The 18,709-nt window shown below is 36.0% G+C and overlaps 1 protein-coding gene across 6 annotated transcripts in view; it reads right to left on the bottom strand.

Annotated features, from left to right (window-relative positions):
- Nucleotides 1–18,709, bottom strand: part of VRK2 (VRK serine/threonine kinase 2) — a 103,572-nt gene that overhangs the window by 34,261 nt on the left and 50,602 nt on the right. For 5 of the 6 annotated variants that reach the window (XM_042981432.1, XM_042981431.1, XM_042981433.1 and 2 more), the window contains 2 exons: nucleotides 18,379–18,513; nucleotides 2,867–2,999 (listed from right to left, as the gene is read on the bottom strand). In XM_042981432.1, the coding sequence (XP_042837366.1) occupies nucleotides 2,867–2,999; nucleotides 18,379–18,513 (268 nt within the window). The remainder of the gene's footprint in view (nucleotides 1–2,866; nucleotides 3,000–18,378; nucleotides 18,514–18,709) is intronic. The other variant, XM_042981437.1, reaches the window with a different exon arrangement.

Below are 18,709 nucleotides of genomic sequence, written 5' to 3'. Positions count from 1 at the left end.
CATGAATATTTATGAATCTGACCTTTCGCATTTACCTACAGGATTTATGGCCCTGTTTATTCTGGTTTCTACGTATGACTAAATGATTATCTCATTCCTAATAAAATCCTAAAGTAAAATGTTTTATTTTGGAAAATTAAATGCAAAACGTTAGGAATGAATAGCTTTCAAACATTTGAGGATATCAAACCCTTCGCTTCTTATGCCAGGCTAAAACTGCACACTAAAACTTCAGCAAAAATGCATACTTATATGTATCTATGTATATATGTGGGTACACGTGCATATATGTATGTATATATGTGTATATAGTGGACAACACAGATTTGAATTGTATGGGTCTACTTAAATGCAGACTTTTTTACAGTATAGCACTGTAAATGCATTTTCTCTTCCTTACAATTTTCTTAGTAACGTTTTCTTTCTCTAGCTTACTTTATTGTAAGAATGCAGTATGCAATACATATAACATAAAAAACATATTAATCAACTATATTATCCGGTAAGGCTTCTGGTTATTCAGTAGGCTATTAGTGGTTAAGTTATGGGGGTCAAAATTTATGCGTGGATTTTTGACCGCATGGGGCATTGGCACCCCTAATCCTCATGTTGTTTAAGGGTTAACTGTATCTATATGTCTACCTGTGCAGATATAGATATTCCTAGAAGTTTAGTGTAAATTCTATTTTAAATGCATGAAGGGAATCTATTTTTTGTATGAATCTGGTGAAACCCATGATAAAAATGAATTATTCACCCTAGCATCTAACTTCTTAGCAAATACCAAAAACATGTCGTATAGGCACTTCCCTGACTACCCTCCTAGGAAGGTAATACCATCTTTCTACCATCCTTCTCAGTTCAGTCTTCTCCCCAGAGACATAGCATGCGGAAATCTGCCCAATTCATCAACACGTTTTATTATTTAGGGACGAAAAACTTAAATGGACTACAGAATAAAAAAAAAATTATTTGAGTCATTCATGAAGACGGCACAATGAAAACACTGCCCTAAACTAGGGGATGACTGTTGAGGACGTTCAGAATTACCACAGTCCACACACTAACTAAACCAACATGTAACAACTCTACTTCCCCTTCTGCAATCACTATGGTTTCTTAGTGATTTTGATAGCCGAAATCAGGCAGGATCAGTATTAGAGCAGTCAGTTTTAGAAGTAAGTGGCCCAACCATAAGTTAATATCATTAAGATCACTAGACCAATGCTTAAGAATCTGTGTGATGAATTTCCAGTTACACCACTATGAAAAAAGTACCTCCAGGTTTCTGCAAATTCTTTCATACCAATACATCTAGCAAAAATAAGGAACAAAATTCATTCAGAGTGCAAGAACTTTAAATTGAAAAAAATATATATCAATAAGCATTTGACTCTTACATTTCTTAATTTAATTAAAGCCATGTCCCATTCACGTCTTTAAATGCTCATTGATTCATTAACAATGTAAATGGTGAAAAATTATACAATATTACTGTTTCCGAGTGATCACTACTTTTCTAACTATCCTATTATTGGGGAAAAAATGTAGTGATTTCTGTTACTCTGATCAGGAATATAAAAACGCTAATTTCCATTTCAGAAAATTTAACCTATGATGCTTCTCGGAAAGAAGGTATACAACTGACACACTTGTTTCACTTTTTTCATTGGCCTACCTCACACTAGTGTGGGTTTTAACTGCTCTGGAAAATGATCAAGACCTTCTACATTACATGGCCAATGGTCCTTTTAATAGAAAAGGCAATAATATACAGTTGTTTGCACCAACTAAAACTCATCAGAAAGTATCAGTTTAGGGTAACAGTTCAACATCCATTAACAAGTGCAAATGTCTAATCGCCTCTGAGTGAAATGTGGTCCTTTCAAAGCTGCTTGTAAATTATTTGTATGGTTTAGCATATTTTAAAATACTTTTATAAATAAGGTTTACAAAGAATATAATTTTGAAAGCCAAACTTTTTCAATATTCACCATTTTTTTTACTAGCATAACATTAGAATTGACTTTTTGTCTTGCTGACAGAGCAACTAAGAAAGTACAGTTGCATTGACCATATTGATTGTGAACAAAGCAACCATCGGTGGGACTCTGCACCATATATTTTCAATATTGACCTCCTACTTCCTTTTCCATGGCTCTCTGGGTCGGCTATTGGATTTGGACTGCAGTGTAATAAACAGCTAAGGTTTAATTAATGGTAAATGAATACAAGACATAGGTTATGACTTTAACTAATTAGGGAATTGTTGAATTAAGTCTGCCTTGGAATGCAAGGCAGTACAATCAATATCCAATAAAAGGACTATGTATGTAATTTACCTGCAAATGTGTTTCCAATACCATCAAAGTGAGTTTAAATAAGTAAGATATATGAAAGGCGACTAGGAGAGATTTCCACAAGTTAACACTTTATAGTTTCAGAAAAGATTTCCTTATTGTGGAAAGATGATATCTTCTAAAGCTCTGATAAGGGCATGGAGAAAAACAAGAATAATTCTTCCCATGTGCACCTTTACCAAATCTGTGATTATTAACGACAGCATACACATTCAGTTGCCGACCTACAAGTTTAACCCATACAAACTAGTAATTTCCTGCCCCAAATCCATCAAGTTTTGCTTACTTGACACTCTGTTGTGCCCTTCTCACTTGTCACGATCTCTACCTCCTCCCCTTGTTAGAAGAAATACTCCCTGGCATACAGAATTCACTACTTTTGATAAAAATCTTGTCAGTGTTCTCACTCTTCAAACTGACTATGCAAAGGTCATTTTATGGGCCTTATTACTCTTTAATCATTCTCCTGAAATAAAATTAAGAAAAAGAGAAAAAAAGAAACCTACCTACTCCCTTGTGGGCATCCACGCTGGTAAACTCTATTGTCCCATTATGGCCTTTTCTAGGATTTTCTTGATACTGTTTGTGGTTCCCATTGGGACAATATCTGTAGCAAAGTCCATAATCTGCAAGATAAACCTGGAAGACATGAACAGAGAAATGAATAATGCTTTTGTCCTCTGAAAATATAACCTTTATAATTAAGTCTTAAGAAACTGATAGGTTAAGAACAGCCTCAGATCTACATTTTATTAAACCAAATGGTGCCTGAGGATAAAATATATACAACTGGGGGCCATAACAACTAACTTTCCAGCTTAAATCCTTACTTCATCATAGACATATCTTGTTTCTGAGTTGACTTAAATTTTAGTCCTTTTTATTTTACTCCTAAATTCCCTTCCCTCCAGGTGAGCATCTAGATATCATAAACTACAATTTTTTTAAATCTGTATTCATACAGCTTATGGGATCTGCCTTTTCTTACAACCCCTCCCTGAATCATAAAAGTGGTTCAAGCAGGGAGATGAGAGGAGAGCTAACAATCTAAAAATATAAACCTAATGTTATCGGAATCTCCATTACCAGGAAGTATGGAAATAGTGAACAGACCATAAGAGGTAATGACTCTTAAAGAAAAAAAAACAAAAAAACAAAAAACCCACCATGTTGTCTGTATTTAAGAAGGGAACATCAATGCAGTACTTTTGGCCTTTCAGACCGATCCATATCATCACTGTTATCTTTGTAAGTCAGTCAGAATTGCAAGCAAGTTCTCCAAACAGAATATAGATTGTTAAAAGTCAGATGGCAATTCAAGCGAATTTTTCTCAGATTACTTTTGGAGAGAGAAAGAAGGGGGAGAAGTAGTTTTCCAGATATAACATGCACTGAATAGGAAACTGAAATGACTAGACATTTATCCTGATATGTAGTCAGAATATAGGAGTTCCCAACTATGTCACCATGCTCCCCCCACAAAAAGAAGGTAGTTTAAACAAATTTTTTTAAGTTTTTATGTTGTTTTGAGAGAGAAAGTGTGTGTGTGTGACCTGGGAAGGGCAGAGAGGGAGGAAGAGAGAGAATCCCAACCAGGCTCCATGCTGTCTGTACACAGCCTGACGTGGGGCTTGAACCCACGAACCATGAAATCATGACCTGAGCCAAAATCAGGAGTCCAACACTCAACCAACTGAGCCACCTAGGTGCCCAAAAGCAGTTTAAAAGTTTTAAATGTACTGTTTCACATGTATTTCTTTAAAATTTAGGGACTGAGGCAACATTTCATGATAGAGCTTTAAGACAACAGAGTACTGCAATACAACTTGCATTTTTAAAATATAATACCCATTAAAAGAAAATTTAGCATTAAATTTTAGTCTAAGTTTTTGGTTTTATGATAGCCTAAGAAGGAGATAATTTGACCTTAAAAATATAAGCAGCACACAGTTTTCTTCATTTGTTGGAGAATATAGCTTGCTAGAGTGTCTGAAAACATGATATTTCAGTTTTGTCTCTCTCGCCCACAGACACCATTTCTCAACATGGCCTCAGAAGTAACCCTATCCCTCTGCCCTAAATAACTAGACTCCAGGATTAGATATATAACTGCTTTCACTATTTATGATGCACTCATTTTAGTTCAAGAACTAAACAGACTTCACTTTGCAAAGTAGATACCCTGAAAATATACATACTGGTAATTCAGCTAAAGGAAACCTTTTAAATACACTAGAGTAATTTACTATGTGTGTATATATATAATATATATATTATATATATTATATATATATATACACACTATACTATATATATATATACTATATATATAGTATATATATATATACTATATATATATATATATAAAAGACATATCAAGAGGCTTTTCATATAGTCATTAGTCAAAAAAAAACACAAAACATCAGACCTAAAATTCATTGTGCCTAATATGCACCAGGCAGCATGCTAAGAGCTTTATATTCACTGACCCATGCCATCCTCACAGAAATCCTGTAGGTAGGTACCATTATCTCCATTTTTTTTTTTCAAATAAAAACTGAAGCCTGGTGAGATTATGTGATTTGTGTAGTAAAATGGAGTCAGAGTCTGACCCCAGAGTTTTCACTCTCAATCACTGTCAAAGGGAAGTTGTACTGATCAAGTCAAACAGACAAAGAAGGCTACTGAATAAGGGAGAGAGACTGCAGCAGTTGGGTAGGGCTTGAATTCAACTCCACTGAAACAAAACGTGGGCAAGTTTTTAAGTCCTGAGGGTGAGCTAGTGAAATAACTGGAGGAGGTTAAGAGAGAAGGCTGGTCAGCATGAGTAGGTTGTCCGTTTGTTAACTGGTGTGTAGGCTCCGCCCCTTCATCAGAGACAAGGGGATAAGGGCACAATCCTTCTTAATGACTACATTTTAAAGGGATGGCTCCCAGGTCCTTGAGAAAGACATTCCTGGTTGCAACACTGGCAAGAGGCTGGGAGGAGATTTATATCTCAAAGATGCAGAGAAAGAACTTACAATTTTAAGTGTTCTTAGGTAAATGCTTTAAGAAGAGGGAGGACAGGGGCCTATAATCCAGAAGAAAATGGTCTAAAATTTAGTCAAGCTGAGGGGGAACACTAAGGCCTTCTCGATCATCACTGAGCTATGGGTCTCAAGACTGTTGGCTTACTCAAAGTCTAAAGGGCAGTGTGGGGTCTACGTTTAATATAAAGACAAGAAGCAAACAATATAGTAAAGAAAACATATGCTAACCATTTGGCTCAGAATATAGTAATTCTTTAGATAATGCTGCAGTGAACATGACAGTAAAGGTAAGTCTCGGAGACAATGATTTCACTTCCTTCGGATACATACCCAGAAGTGGATTACTGGATGATATGGTAGTTTAATTTCTTGAGGAATCTCTGTATTATTTTCCACAGTGGCTGTGGTAGTTTACATTCCCACCAACAGTGCACAAGGGTTCCCTTTTTTCCATATCCTTGCCAGTATTTGTTATCTGGTATTTTTGATAATAGCCTAACAAGTGTGAGTTGATATCACATTGTGGTTTTGATTTGCATTTGTCTGATGATTTAGTGATGCTGAGTACAATTTTATATACCCGGTGGCCATTTGGATGTCTTCTTTGGAAAATGCCTATACATATCCTTTGCTCACTTTTCAACTGGGTTGCTTTGTTTTTGCTATTGAGTTATATGAGTTCATTTGCATATTTTGGATATATCCTCACTGGACATGTGGTTTGTACATGTTTTCTCCCATTCCATAATTGCCTATTCATCGTGTTGATGGTTTCCTTTAATATGAAGAGGATTTTTAGTTTGATGCAGTCTCACTTGTTTATTTTTGCATTAGTTGCTTTTGCTTTTGGCGTTAAATCCAAAAATCACTGGCAAGACCAATGTCAAGTTTTCCCTATGTTTTCTTCTAGAAGTTTTATGGTTTCAAGTCTTATGTTCAAGTCTTTAATCCATTTGGAGTTAATTTTTGTGTGTGGTGTAAGATATGGGTCCAGTTTCATTCTTTTCCATGTAGCTGTTAAATTTTCCCAGCACCATTAAAAAAAATATCCTTTTCCTATGTATATTCTTGGCTCCTTGTCAAAGATTAATTGACCGTATATGCATGAGTTTATTTCTGGGATTTCTATTCTGTTGCATTGATCTATGTTTCTGTTCTCATGCTAACACCATATTGTTTTGATTACTAGAACACTGTAATCCAGTTTGAGATCAGGAAGTGTGATGCCTCCAACACCATTCTTCCTTCTCAGGATTGCTATGGCAACTCAGGGTCTTTTGTGGTTCCAAACAATTTTTAGAATTGTTTTTCTATTTCTGTGAAAAAAGCCATTGGAACTTTGATAGAGACTAAGTTGAATCTGTTGACTGTTCTGGACAGTATGTACATTTTTACAATTTTAATTCTTTCAACCCATCAGCATGGAATGTCTTTCTATTTATTTGTGCCTTCTTCAATTTCTTTCATCAGTATTTTATGGTTTTCAGTATATAGATCTTTCATGTTCTTGGTTAAATTTATTCCTAAATATTTTATTCTTTTTGATGTGATTTTAAATGGGATTATTTTAATTTCTCTTTTCAATAGCTCATTGTTAGTATATAGAAATGCAACTGATTTTTCTATACTGACTTTGTATCCTGCAACTTTACTGAAATTCTTTATTACTTCATTATTACCATTATTACTTCTAATGGTTTTTTGGTGGAATCTTTAGGGTTTTCTGTATATAAGATCATGTCATCCCCAGAGACAATTTTACTTCCTTTCCTATTTGGATGACTTTATTTCTTTTTCTTGACAAATTGCTCTGAGTAGGACTTCCAGTACTATATTGAATAAAAATGGTGAGAGTGGGCATTCTTGTCATTTTCCTAATCTTAGAGGAAGAGCTTTCAGCTTTTCACCATCAATTATGATGTTGTCTATGGGCTTGTCATAACTGGCCTTTTTTATGTTGAGGTACGTTCCTTCTAGGCCTAATTTTTAGAGACTTTTTAATCATGAAAAGATGTTGAATTTGTCAAATGCTTTTTTTTTTCTGCATCTACTTACATGATCGTATGATTCTTAGCACTCATTTTGTTAATGTGATGTATCACACTGATTGATTTGTTTATTTGAACCATCCTTGCATCCCAGGAATAAGTCCCACTTGATCGTGGTGTATTAACCCTTTAACATACTGTTGAAATTGGATTGCTAGTATTTTGCTTAGTATTTTTGCATCTATGGTCATCAGGGATATTGGACTGTAATTTTCTTTTCCTATAGCATCCTTACCTGGCCTTGGTACCACGGAAATGCTGGCTTCTTAAAATGAGTTTGGAAGTGTGTCCTTCTTCTATTTTGGGGGAAGAGTTTGAAAACAATTCATATGAATTCTTCTTTAAATGTTTGGTAGAATTCACCAGGGAAGCCATCTGGTCCTGGACTTTTCCTTGTTCCTTACTAGTAATAGGTCTGTTCAGATTTTCTATTTTTCTGTGATTCGATCTTGGTAGGTTGCATGTTTCTAGAAATATATCCATTTCTTCTAACTTATCTAGTGTGTTGCTATATAATTGTCCATAGTAGTTTCTTAAGATTCTTAGCATTTTTTTTTTAATAAAAAAATGTTTATTTATTTTGAGAGAGAGAGAGAGCAGGGGAGGGGCAGAGAGAGAGAGAGAAAGAGAGAGGTAGAGAATCCCAAGCAGGATTTGTGCTGCCAGTGCAGAGCCCAATGAGGGCTCAAACTCATGAATCTTTAAATCATGACCTGAGCTGAACTCAAGAGTCAAACACTTAACCAACTAAGCCACCCAGGAGCCCCTAGAGTTTATCAGTTATAATCTCTCTTCTTTCATCCCTGACTTCATTGATATGGGTCTCTTTTTTTTTTAGTCTAGCTAAAAGTTTGCCAATATTTTCTATCTTTTTAAAAGCCAGCTGTTTCCTTGATCTTTTCTATTCTTTTTGGTCTCTATTTCATGAATTTTGGCTCTGGAGTTTATTATTTTCTTCTTTCAACTAACTTCGTGCTTACAAACTTTGTGTTTGTTCTTCTTTTTCTCATTCCTTTAGATGTAAAGCTAGGTTGTTTAAGATCTTTCTTTTTTCTTAATGTAGGCATTTATCACTATAAAGTTACTTTTTGGAACTTCTTTTCTTGCATCCTATAAGTTTGGGTATGTGTCTTTCCATTTTCATTTGTCTGGAGATATTCTTTGATGTGCCTTTTTAAAAAATATTTATTTATTTAAGTAATCTCTATACCCGATGTGGGGCTCAAACTCACAACCCTGAGATCAAGACTGACATGCTCTACCAACTGAGCCAGCCAGGTGCCCTTGTTGTCCCTTTTGATTTGGTAGTTCCTTTGATGTCTGTCCCTTTCACTAATGGTAGTTCAGGAACATGTTGTTTAATCTCCACACATAAGGGAAGTTTCCAGTTTTCCTCTTATAATTGATTTCAAGTTTCATAATGTTGTGGTTGGAAACGATGCTTGATATTTCAATCTTCTTAAATTTATTAACTTGTCCTGTGGCCTAACAAATGATCTGCTCTAGAAAATGTTCCATGTGTGTTTGAGAAGAATGTATATTCTGCTGCAGTTGGTTGGAATGATTTGTATATGTCTGTTAGTCCATCTGATCTAACATGCAGTTTAAGCCCAATGTTTCCTCATTGATTTTCATCTGGATGATGTATCCGTTGTTGAGAATGTATTGGAACCCCATATCACTGTATTGTTGTCTATAGGTGGAGTCTTTAATTTGTTAACTTATGCTTTATATACTTGGTGCTCCAATTGTGGGTGCATAACCAGTGGTCTTAATAGAGAGTTGTGGGCAGGATTCAAATAATCATAGAAGGCTATTGAACAAAATGGTAAAACAAACAACTAACGATCTTCACCAGCCTATATAACCCCTGTTTTTTTAGTTTGTTTTTTTATCTAATAATGTGGCATATGGCTTAAAATATTTATATTCTATGAGTATTGGATAAATTCTCTAAAATTCCCATATGGGGCGCCTGGGTGGCTTAGTCAGTTAAACGTCCGACTGCGGCTCAGGTCATGATCTTACGGTCCGTGAGTTCGAGCCCCGCGTCGGGCTCTGTGCTGACAGCTCAGAGCCTGGAGCCTGCTTCTGATTCTGTGTCTCCCTCTCTCTCTGCCCCTCCCCTGCTCATGCCCTGTCTCGGTCTCAAAAATAAACAAACACTAAACAAAAATTAAAAATAAATAAATAAATAAATAAAATTCCCATAAAAGTTTTATCACTACTATCTATCAACATTATAGATCTTGATACAGTACTGAAGAAATTTAGGAGTGACTGCATTTAGTGGGTATAGATTTTGGTGTAAATAAAGTCAATAATTTGTCCCAAGTAATAAAAATGTTGATAAATTAATTTTATACAAATTAGGTCAAAGTGAGAGTTTCTATGAAGATATTATATTAGAAATACACAGTCTAGAATTCTGTTAAAGCAATTCAAGAAAGAAAGAACTGGGAAATATTGTCAAAGAAGATAAGAAAGGGAGAGAAGGAAGAAAATTTGTTGAGGTTCTAATTATGTGATGATCATTGGGCAAAGTATCTTTCACAAATTATCTCATTAAATCAAGGCCACCTCCCAGCCAGGAAGCTAAGCACCCCAGCAAGTAACCTGCCCAAGTCAGAACCAGTAATGGACAGACGCAGGATTCAATCCCATGCCTCTATGACATCAAAGTCCATTCTCCTTTTTTAATATAGTTTAGAATTTGAGGTTCTATCTATTTCTGAAATTTTGCTGAAGTTAAAAATAAGTTTGAGCAAAACTTAATCCACAATAAGGTTTGCAGTCTAAGTCCTATTTTTATGTGTCCTTGAGCTAAGAATGATTTTTACATTTTTATAGGATTATAAAAAAAAAAGAAAAGAAAGAAAGAAAAAGAATATGCAACAGAGACCCATATGTGGCCCACAGAGCTCATAAAAGCCTAAAATATTTACTATCTGGTTCTTTACAGAAAAAGTTTGCCAACCCCTAATCTAAAATAAAACTTGCTTTCCAGTTAACTTTTTAAATATTATCTCTTCTTTTTTTCTATGAAATAAAAAATAACAACTAGTTAATATTTTCACTTTAAGTATGTACAATATCCCTAGTTTTAGACAAGTCTGTAGTAGGAAACTCAAGAGTACCAAGATCAGGTAGGAAATGATTATTTGCATTGTAAGCATACTAGGCATAGCAAAATGTAAATATCTAGCTCCCTAATGCATTTTAAATGATTTTCTTTTTATGTGATTTTTCTGAATTTAGTAATCGTTTTTCTTTTCTCCACAAATAAAAGGAGAGTCCTGCCTGCTTCCCCTTTATTCTAATTCCATAGATCTTTCTATTACATTGTACTTTATTTCCACATGGTAGTCATTTTCTTCTCACCTTTCATAGATATGTATTATGGGTTGTTGTTGTTTTCAACTTCATGAGGTAGGTAAGGAAAATGTGTCATTATGCACATTTAACAGATAAAAAAATAATGTGTTACACCCAGATAATGCAAATTACCCACACCAAATCCAGCTTCTACAAAAGTTTTATTGTTTTAGTGAGTTTTTCAGGCTCCCTAATCTCCCCACCTCCAAAAAACAAAACAAAAAAAACCCAAAAAACAAAACCCACCTAATCTGAAAAGGTTTACCTGGACTTTTGACTTTAATATTTTACTACTGAAAAGGTAGCGTGGTAGCCACTGAGGTCCAGTCCCAACCCAGAAAGAAGGGACCTTTCGCCTGTGAAGAAGGCAATAAGCAGACAACCTCAACTGGCAGGTCCACTGGGAACTGTTACAGCGCGTGAGCCAATGGCATGCTCTCCCTAGGCAGCACCCACCACACAAGGAGCACAGTTGGGATACCATGTAGCCATTTCTACCCAGGGGTTCTTCTAATGGGTACTCTCTGGTCTGGTGCTGCCTGTCAGAGCTGTATCACAGTCTGAGCTCTCCCGGCCCAATCCTTCCTGCCCCCCTTTCCTCTTGTGGGGGTCACATGAACATCCCACTCTCAAAGCTTTCTTTGTCCAATCTTGCTTTTTCTCTTTTTCCCTCGCATGGGTAATATACTTGCTTCTCCAATAAAGGCCTTGCAATCCTAATTCTGTCTCAGCAGTGGCCCCTCTGAAAACTGGATTTGGCACAGATGGTAAGTCATAGCTTTCATTAAAAGCACTAGGCAAATAAAGATGAAAAGCAAGTTAGACTTTGATGTCCATAAAAAATGCAACTTTCCTGTACTAACCAAGACTATCTGAAACATCATCTTCCCCTTTAACCTAACCAGATCTGCACCCATACCACATTCTCAAGTTCTGCACTTAGTCAATCATTTACATCCCATCTCCTTTGTTTCCTGATGTGGTGAGGGTCTTATACCACTTTAATTCTCCAAATGGATAGGTAGAACTGATGATTACAGAACACCCTGTCATAACTCTTCTTTGCAGTGAATTGCATGGGAAGGGCCTTCATCTTCAATCAGGTACCCCTCTAAGGTGCCCAAAGTGCTCTTCTCTGCCTCCTACCACACACCTGGCTCCACACTTCACAATTCCTGGGTTCACCACTCACACCTGAATCCTGGTATGTACATTCCTTTAACCACAAAGCAACTTACTGGGTTTTCATTTGTGTCCACATGGATTTACTATTTAAAAGTGTACAGAATTATTTAGCTTTTCTTGTATTTAAGCCTTGGTGCCACATTTACCAGCTGTAAGCTCCAAGGGGAGAAGTAAGTGGCCAGGACATTGTTGCATACATATACTTTTGCATCTGTGACAGTACCTACTCTTAAGGCCTTCTGCACAGGCTTAAATAATTTTTTATTAATTTTTCTTGATGTTAATAATTGGAAAAATTGGAGTAAATTCTTTTCAATAGACATCTGAGTGCCAAGCATGATAAACTATTGAGAATCGTATGTTTACAAAAAAACAAAGAAAAACAAAAATGAGTGCATATGTATTGAATGCATATTTATTGAGTGCTTTAGAGAAGTCAAATCATTTAACCCTCATGACCCTAAAAGGAGATTATTTTAAGATGTCTTGAAGATGTGAAAACAGAATGAGTAAAGGTAGGTATTCTGTACACAACAAACTTACAATAACTGGCAAAGTTGAAAATGAACCTAAATCAGTCTGATCAGAAGTAGAGTTTTTTCCATATATCTCATACAGAGGTAGAGTTTTTTCCATATATCTCATACAAAGGAGAGATGACAGAAGTCTACCTACAGGTCTAAAGGTAACATTACTTTGAGAAAAAGTGTAACAGATTTAAATTTAGTAGCACTTTATTATTTTTTTAATGTTTATTTTTGAGAGAGAGCACGCGCACGTATGCATGTGCGAGTTGGGAAGGGGCAGAGAGACAGGGAGATACAGAATCCAAAGCAGGCTCTAGGCTCTGAGCTGTCAGCACAGAATCTGATGTGGGGCTCAAACTCATGAACCATGAGATCATGACCTGAGCTGAAGCTGGACGCCTGACTGAGCCACCCAGGTACCCCAAAGTTAGCAACACTTTGGAGCAAGGGGAAGTTATTTCTAATTGAAAGACTCAGAGAAAGAAACATTTGTGTTGGGTCTTGACAAATATCTAAGCTTTCCACAAATGGAGATAGGGAAAAGAAGTAACACAAGAAGGAAAACCAGAGTATGGGTCAATGCATGTTGGGAGTGCAGAGGCTACTGGAAATACAACAAAAGCCAGAAAAAAAAACTGGTTATCATCAGTTTACAGAAAGCTTCCAAAACCGTGCTAAGAAGCTAGAACACAATTTTAGTATACAAATACAAGTCACCAAAGGCTTCTGGCAAGGAATAATATTATCAGTACTGGCAGCACCATGATGAGGAAAGGGAAGCAGAGAATTCGTTTGGGAGAATATAACAATAGTCCGGGCAAAGGGTGATGGGAGGGTGGACTAGGGCACTGGTGTACAAAAGAAGGGAGACCACGGAGAACCACAGTTACTGGATAAGTGGATCAACGACAACTCTAAGAATGGTATGGTTGGCTGGTCAGGGAGGATTCGATGAATAAAGAATGCAGAGGAGGAAGAAGAAGTTTGGAAAAAAAAATGATTTATTCATTTTTGTACCAAAAATAAACTGGTTGATTGGTGGCTAACAACCTCACCCAACCAGTTCCTGATTCTTTCAGTTTATGCAAATTTGAGGGACATGCTCATAGTTGATGAAAAAAGTAAAGAACCTCTTTCCCAACAAGAGTCAAATCTGGCACCTTTCTGCTGCCCAAGCAACTGGGAATCCTAAGCAGCCACACTGGCTCAAATGGAAGCATTTCTCAACACTTGATGTGATGGACAGGAAAGATGTCAGCTGGAGAAGGGGTGCAAGAGATTATGGAGCTGAGAGAGAAGCAAGAAGCAAGACACAATTGTGAGCAAATATCACTGCTCAGTGGCATGTGACCACCCATTAAACCACGTTACTACTTTACCTCCACTTTGCATTTTCAGTATACATTAGAGATATACATTTAGTCCCCAAGATGGAATTCACTTTTCAAGAACTTAAATTTTTGTTATACAATCTCGTGTCTTATCATTTTTCACGCTATTTTATACAATTAAATCTTTTTAACTGGCACACCTTGCCGTATCAAGAAATGTGTCTCTTAAGCTCTCGTTGGAAATTACACTATGGAGAGAGATAGTTACTATTCATGACTTTTTAAAGTGGAAACTTAAAAAAAAAACACTCTTAAAACTCTAGCAAGAACATAGTCTTAGTCAGCAACTTTAAACACATTTTTTAAAAAGCCAGCATTTATCTTATTTGAATAGGGTATAATATTTCCCTATTCTATCAACAAGATACAATAGTGTGAAAATCTTTGCAGTAAACTAAGTGCTTATGAACTAATGAAAATCTCTGCATGCCAAAGCAGGAATGAAGCATGCAATGTGTAAGCAACATGGCTCTGTTCACAAACATCACTCATGTCTGTTAAAAACCGACGTGTAACCTCATAGATGCTACTATGTTTTGATATAAACCCGTGCTTTTTATTCTCTTATTGTCCAGTACTTTGTTTTTCAGCTTCTCTTTTTGTTTTTCTTTTTCTTCTTGTTTTTGCCAGTAATGTTGCATCACCACTACAGTCTAGACGAAATAATGCAACTTTTAAAAGGTTCCGACTTACTTTTCAAATGTGATGCTTATTAGAATCAGCATGAAATGTATTTTTCAAAACTATAGTCTGACCTTATCTGAGCTGTAAAAAGTCTGAAGCTTCTGTTTTCTGATGGCTGCAACATGCGATTATTCTTAAAAAAAAATGTGCCTTCTATGTTGGAGGTTTTTCCCTCTTAGATCTCATAACTACCTACTCTACTTCAAATCTGGAATTTTATCCTGTTTTCTTTATATGTAACATTCACTGAGAGTGAGAGACTTAAAGACACATCCATGAGGTTAACATATGAAGAGATGGCAGACGAGCTATGCCTCTTATCATCATCTCTTTATGGCATCTACTGCTCCGTCAGGCTCAAGTCTATGGTTCCTTTAAATGGAACTATAAATTCAAGCATCATAACAAAATCCTGAGAGGCACTTAGCAGTATTCTAAATGATATTAGCATTTTGAACCCATGACCTGTTTTTCTATTCCAGCTTAGTTTTTTTTTTTCCCCTAAGCATTATGTGAAAGCCTATTTGATCAAATAGGGCTGTGACTTAATATGCTTTCCAGACTTTGGGGGAAATTCCCTCAATAGTTCATATGCTAGCAATTGCTTCTTTACTAAAAATGCCTTTCACCCACAAAAGAAAACCTTTCCAATTACAGTCTCTTTCCAATTTGTCCTTCTGACACAAGTTCTCAAGAATTGTATGAAAGAACGTACAATACCCTTTCTTTCTAATTTCCAACGTGCTATCAAAGCACATAATTTGTGTCTGTCCTTTAACAAAATAAATAGGCAATGGAAGAGGAGAATCTGAATTGCATCCAATTTATGGTTTTCCTTTTTGTCTAAATCAAGTCTGAACTTAAGAGTTTTCAGCATGTCAGTAAGCATTCTCAGTGCTTGGTATACTGTAAATAGTAGATACTCCAAAACGTTAGCTGATATAATTTAACTGTCATTGCTATAATATTATAAACAGGTTCACCACATGGAAGCTGTATCTACATAAAACACAGCTATCCAACATTCAAAATAGCCACCTGTTCTACTTTAACTGTAAATTCCAATGATTTCAAAGGCAGTATTTGAGGTTGCCGACACCAACGCCATTCTTACATGCACAGTCCCTTGGGGTTCCAGTTTTTTAATAGCCTCTAAACAGGGGTACATCTTAACCCATCCAACTTATGCAGCTTAATGAGTTGATTCAGAATTCAAAAAGGCCATCTTCCCATAATAACTAAAAACAAAACAAAACAAAATAAAACCCCTATATATAGCCTTTTGTGAATCAGGATGCTCAAATATTCTTTGGTCAAGTATGCATCTGGCCTTCAGAAATAGAAATAATATGACCAATGGGACTCAGTAGGCACTCAATAAGCTTGTATTGATTATAGGAAAACACTAATTTTTCAACAGCATTAACTCTCTTGGGAACCATATTCTTGGGGATAGGTAATTTGTTAAATGGGCCATCCTATATTTACAGTGCATACACACTCGTAAATGTAAAATCTTTTCCCTTACATAGAAAATAGACCCTGGGTGTTCTGTTCCATACAACTTGAAGGACATCTATCATTAAACTACACACCTGGGGAGAACTACACTTATTACATCCAATTAATTACCATCTTCTTAATATTTAACCAGAACATCATTATATCTTTTTTCATAAATCTAAAGAATTCTTGGAGAGCAAAATAAGATACGGTATTCTTTCAGCATAAGTATAAAAATAATAAAATTATTTTCTAGCTATTATTTACTGAGTGCTTATTATGTGCCTGATATTTGCCTAAGCCTTTCACATTTTAAATCATTTGATTATTAAAATACCTCTTTGAAGGAAGTTCTCTTATTAGCTTTAGATGTGGAAACAGCACAGGCAGGTAAAATAATATGGCAAAGAAAACAGAGCTAGTAAGAGGCAGGGCCAGAACTCAAAGCCAGAGAATCTGATTCTAGAGCTCATATCCTCAAACCCTCAACTATTTCTACACTGAATCTGTATTGAAAGTTATGCAAATAGTTGCCATCTTTTTCTAATAAAACCTTTTTGCCTGGGATTAGGAAAAGGTAAACCACCCTTTTTTAGTATCTTCTGAACAAGGACATTTATTTATTTTTCTAAAGGTTCTTTTTTTTTTTTTTTTTTTTTTTTAAGAAGCAGGGGAGATGGGAGCAGGAGAGAGAGAGAAAGAGAAAATCTTAAGCAGACTCCATGCTCAGTGTGGGAGCCCAGTGTAGGGCTTGAACCCATGACCCTGGGATAATGACCTGAGTTGAAATCAAGAGTCGGATGCTCAACTGACTGAGCCACCCAGGTGCCTCTAAACAAAGACATTTAGTTCCAGATAAAACAAGCAGTCTATTATCATGAAGATTCCACCACACATGGTCAAGAATTAACTGCCTGAGATCCCATGTATAAGAATAAATTATGTTAGAAACACTAAGTGATTTGGCCCAGCCTGGAGTGGCCCTAGGCAAAACAAAAGTACCCTAGGGTACTTCTCTTTCCCCTCTGTTCTTAACTTTTTCCTCTTTCCGTTTTTTCCCCCCTATCCTGGTGCCTGAATTTTTTATTAAAATTGTTTGGAAATGTTCTTATATCAACTTCCACCCAAAGATTTGTCTATGTTCCTGTATTAGTTTTGCAGGGCTACTGCTATAACAAGGTACCACAAACTGAGTGGCTTAAACAATAACAGAAATATATCATCTCATAGTTTTCGAGGCTACATGTCTGCCATCAAGGCGTTTGCAGGGTTGATCCCTTCTGAGGGATGTGAGGGATAATCTGTTCTATGCCTCTCGCCTAGCTTCAAGCGATCTCAGGTGCTCCAAGGTTTAGAGGAGGCATTCTTCCTATTTCTTCACACTGTCTTTCATCTCTTCATGTCTGGTTTCTCTCTGTGTCCAAGTTTCCCCATTTGTAATATCAACCATACTGGATTAGGGCCTTCTCTAATGACCTCTTGGTAACTCAAAAAGACCCTATTTCCAAATAAGGTCACATGCACAGATGCTGGGGGTTGGGACTTCAACATCTTTTGAGAGGACACAATTTAATCCAGAGCAGCCCCTATTTCTCAGTTTCTCTTCATGGATATGCTGGCAGAGCTCTATCTCTAAGAAAACACTGATAATGGCAATATAAAGTACTAATGATCTCTTGACACTGGATAGATTTCTCCCAGTAGGAATTTAGTTGCTATATGTTACTGTACTCTATCCAGCTCTACTTGGTTGGCTTTGCCTGTTACTCCTGAACATCGAATGACTAATTAATCAATTCATTTATGCATTAACCTATTCAATTACTCACTGTTCAGTCATCATTTATTTATTGAGTGCTTATTATATGCCATGCTCTGTGCCAGCTGCTGGATACACATCAGTGAATAAAACATAATCTCTGTTTTCTTGTATACAAGACTAGAAACTTGCTCTCCTGATGGACATTTAACTGAGAGAAATACGCTCACGTGGTTCTGTACCAGTAGTTTCCTAAGTGAGATTTGTAGCTTACAACCAGTCCTGTCCAGGAAGTAAGAGGCTATGAGAGCTAAAAGGGGTCCAAGAGATCTCATGATCTACATCACTCAATTTATAGAAAGGAAAATTAGAGCACAGAAGTCTACTACAATAAGTAATTTTGTAAAAAGGAAAAAAGTGTTTAAGTACAATTAGAATAAAAATTGCTTATATTCCCATTTTCTAATGAATTTTAGGAGAAAGGAGAAAGAAAATAGAACGTATAAAATCATACCTGACATGAAGGAATGATGTTAATTTTGTTAAGTAATAGCATGGTGATAATACAGTGAATTGTCCTCGTTTTTTGAAAATGCATACATAAGTATTTAGAGATAAGATGACATGGTATCTGTAATTGCTTTAAAACCTTTCAGCCAAAAAATAGATAAAATAAAATTTCAGAATGTTAATTTTTAAATCAAAGTGATGGGTATCTGGAGTTCTCTATTATTCAGTATGTTTCAAATTTTTCAAAACAAAAGGTTAAAAAAACTGTATCCTCCTAAAGGCACAATTATCTACTTAACAGGTTCTCACTTGTCTCAGAGTCCCAGCACTGGGAA

The sequence above is a fragment of the Panthera tigris genome, chromosome A3 (assembly GCF_018350195.1).
Source record: "Panthera tigris isolate Pti1 chromosome A3, P.tigris_Pti1_mat1.1, whole genome shotgun sequence".
In the NCBI taxonomy this organism is placed as follows: domain Eukaryota; kingdom Metazoa; phylum Chordata; class Mammalia; order Carnivora; family Felidae; genus Panthera; species Panthera tigris.
This window is presented reverse-complemented; position numbering and strand designations above follow the sequence as displayed.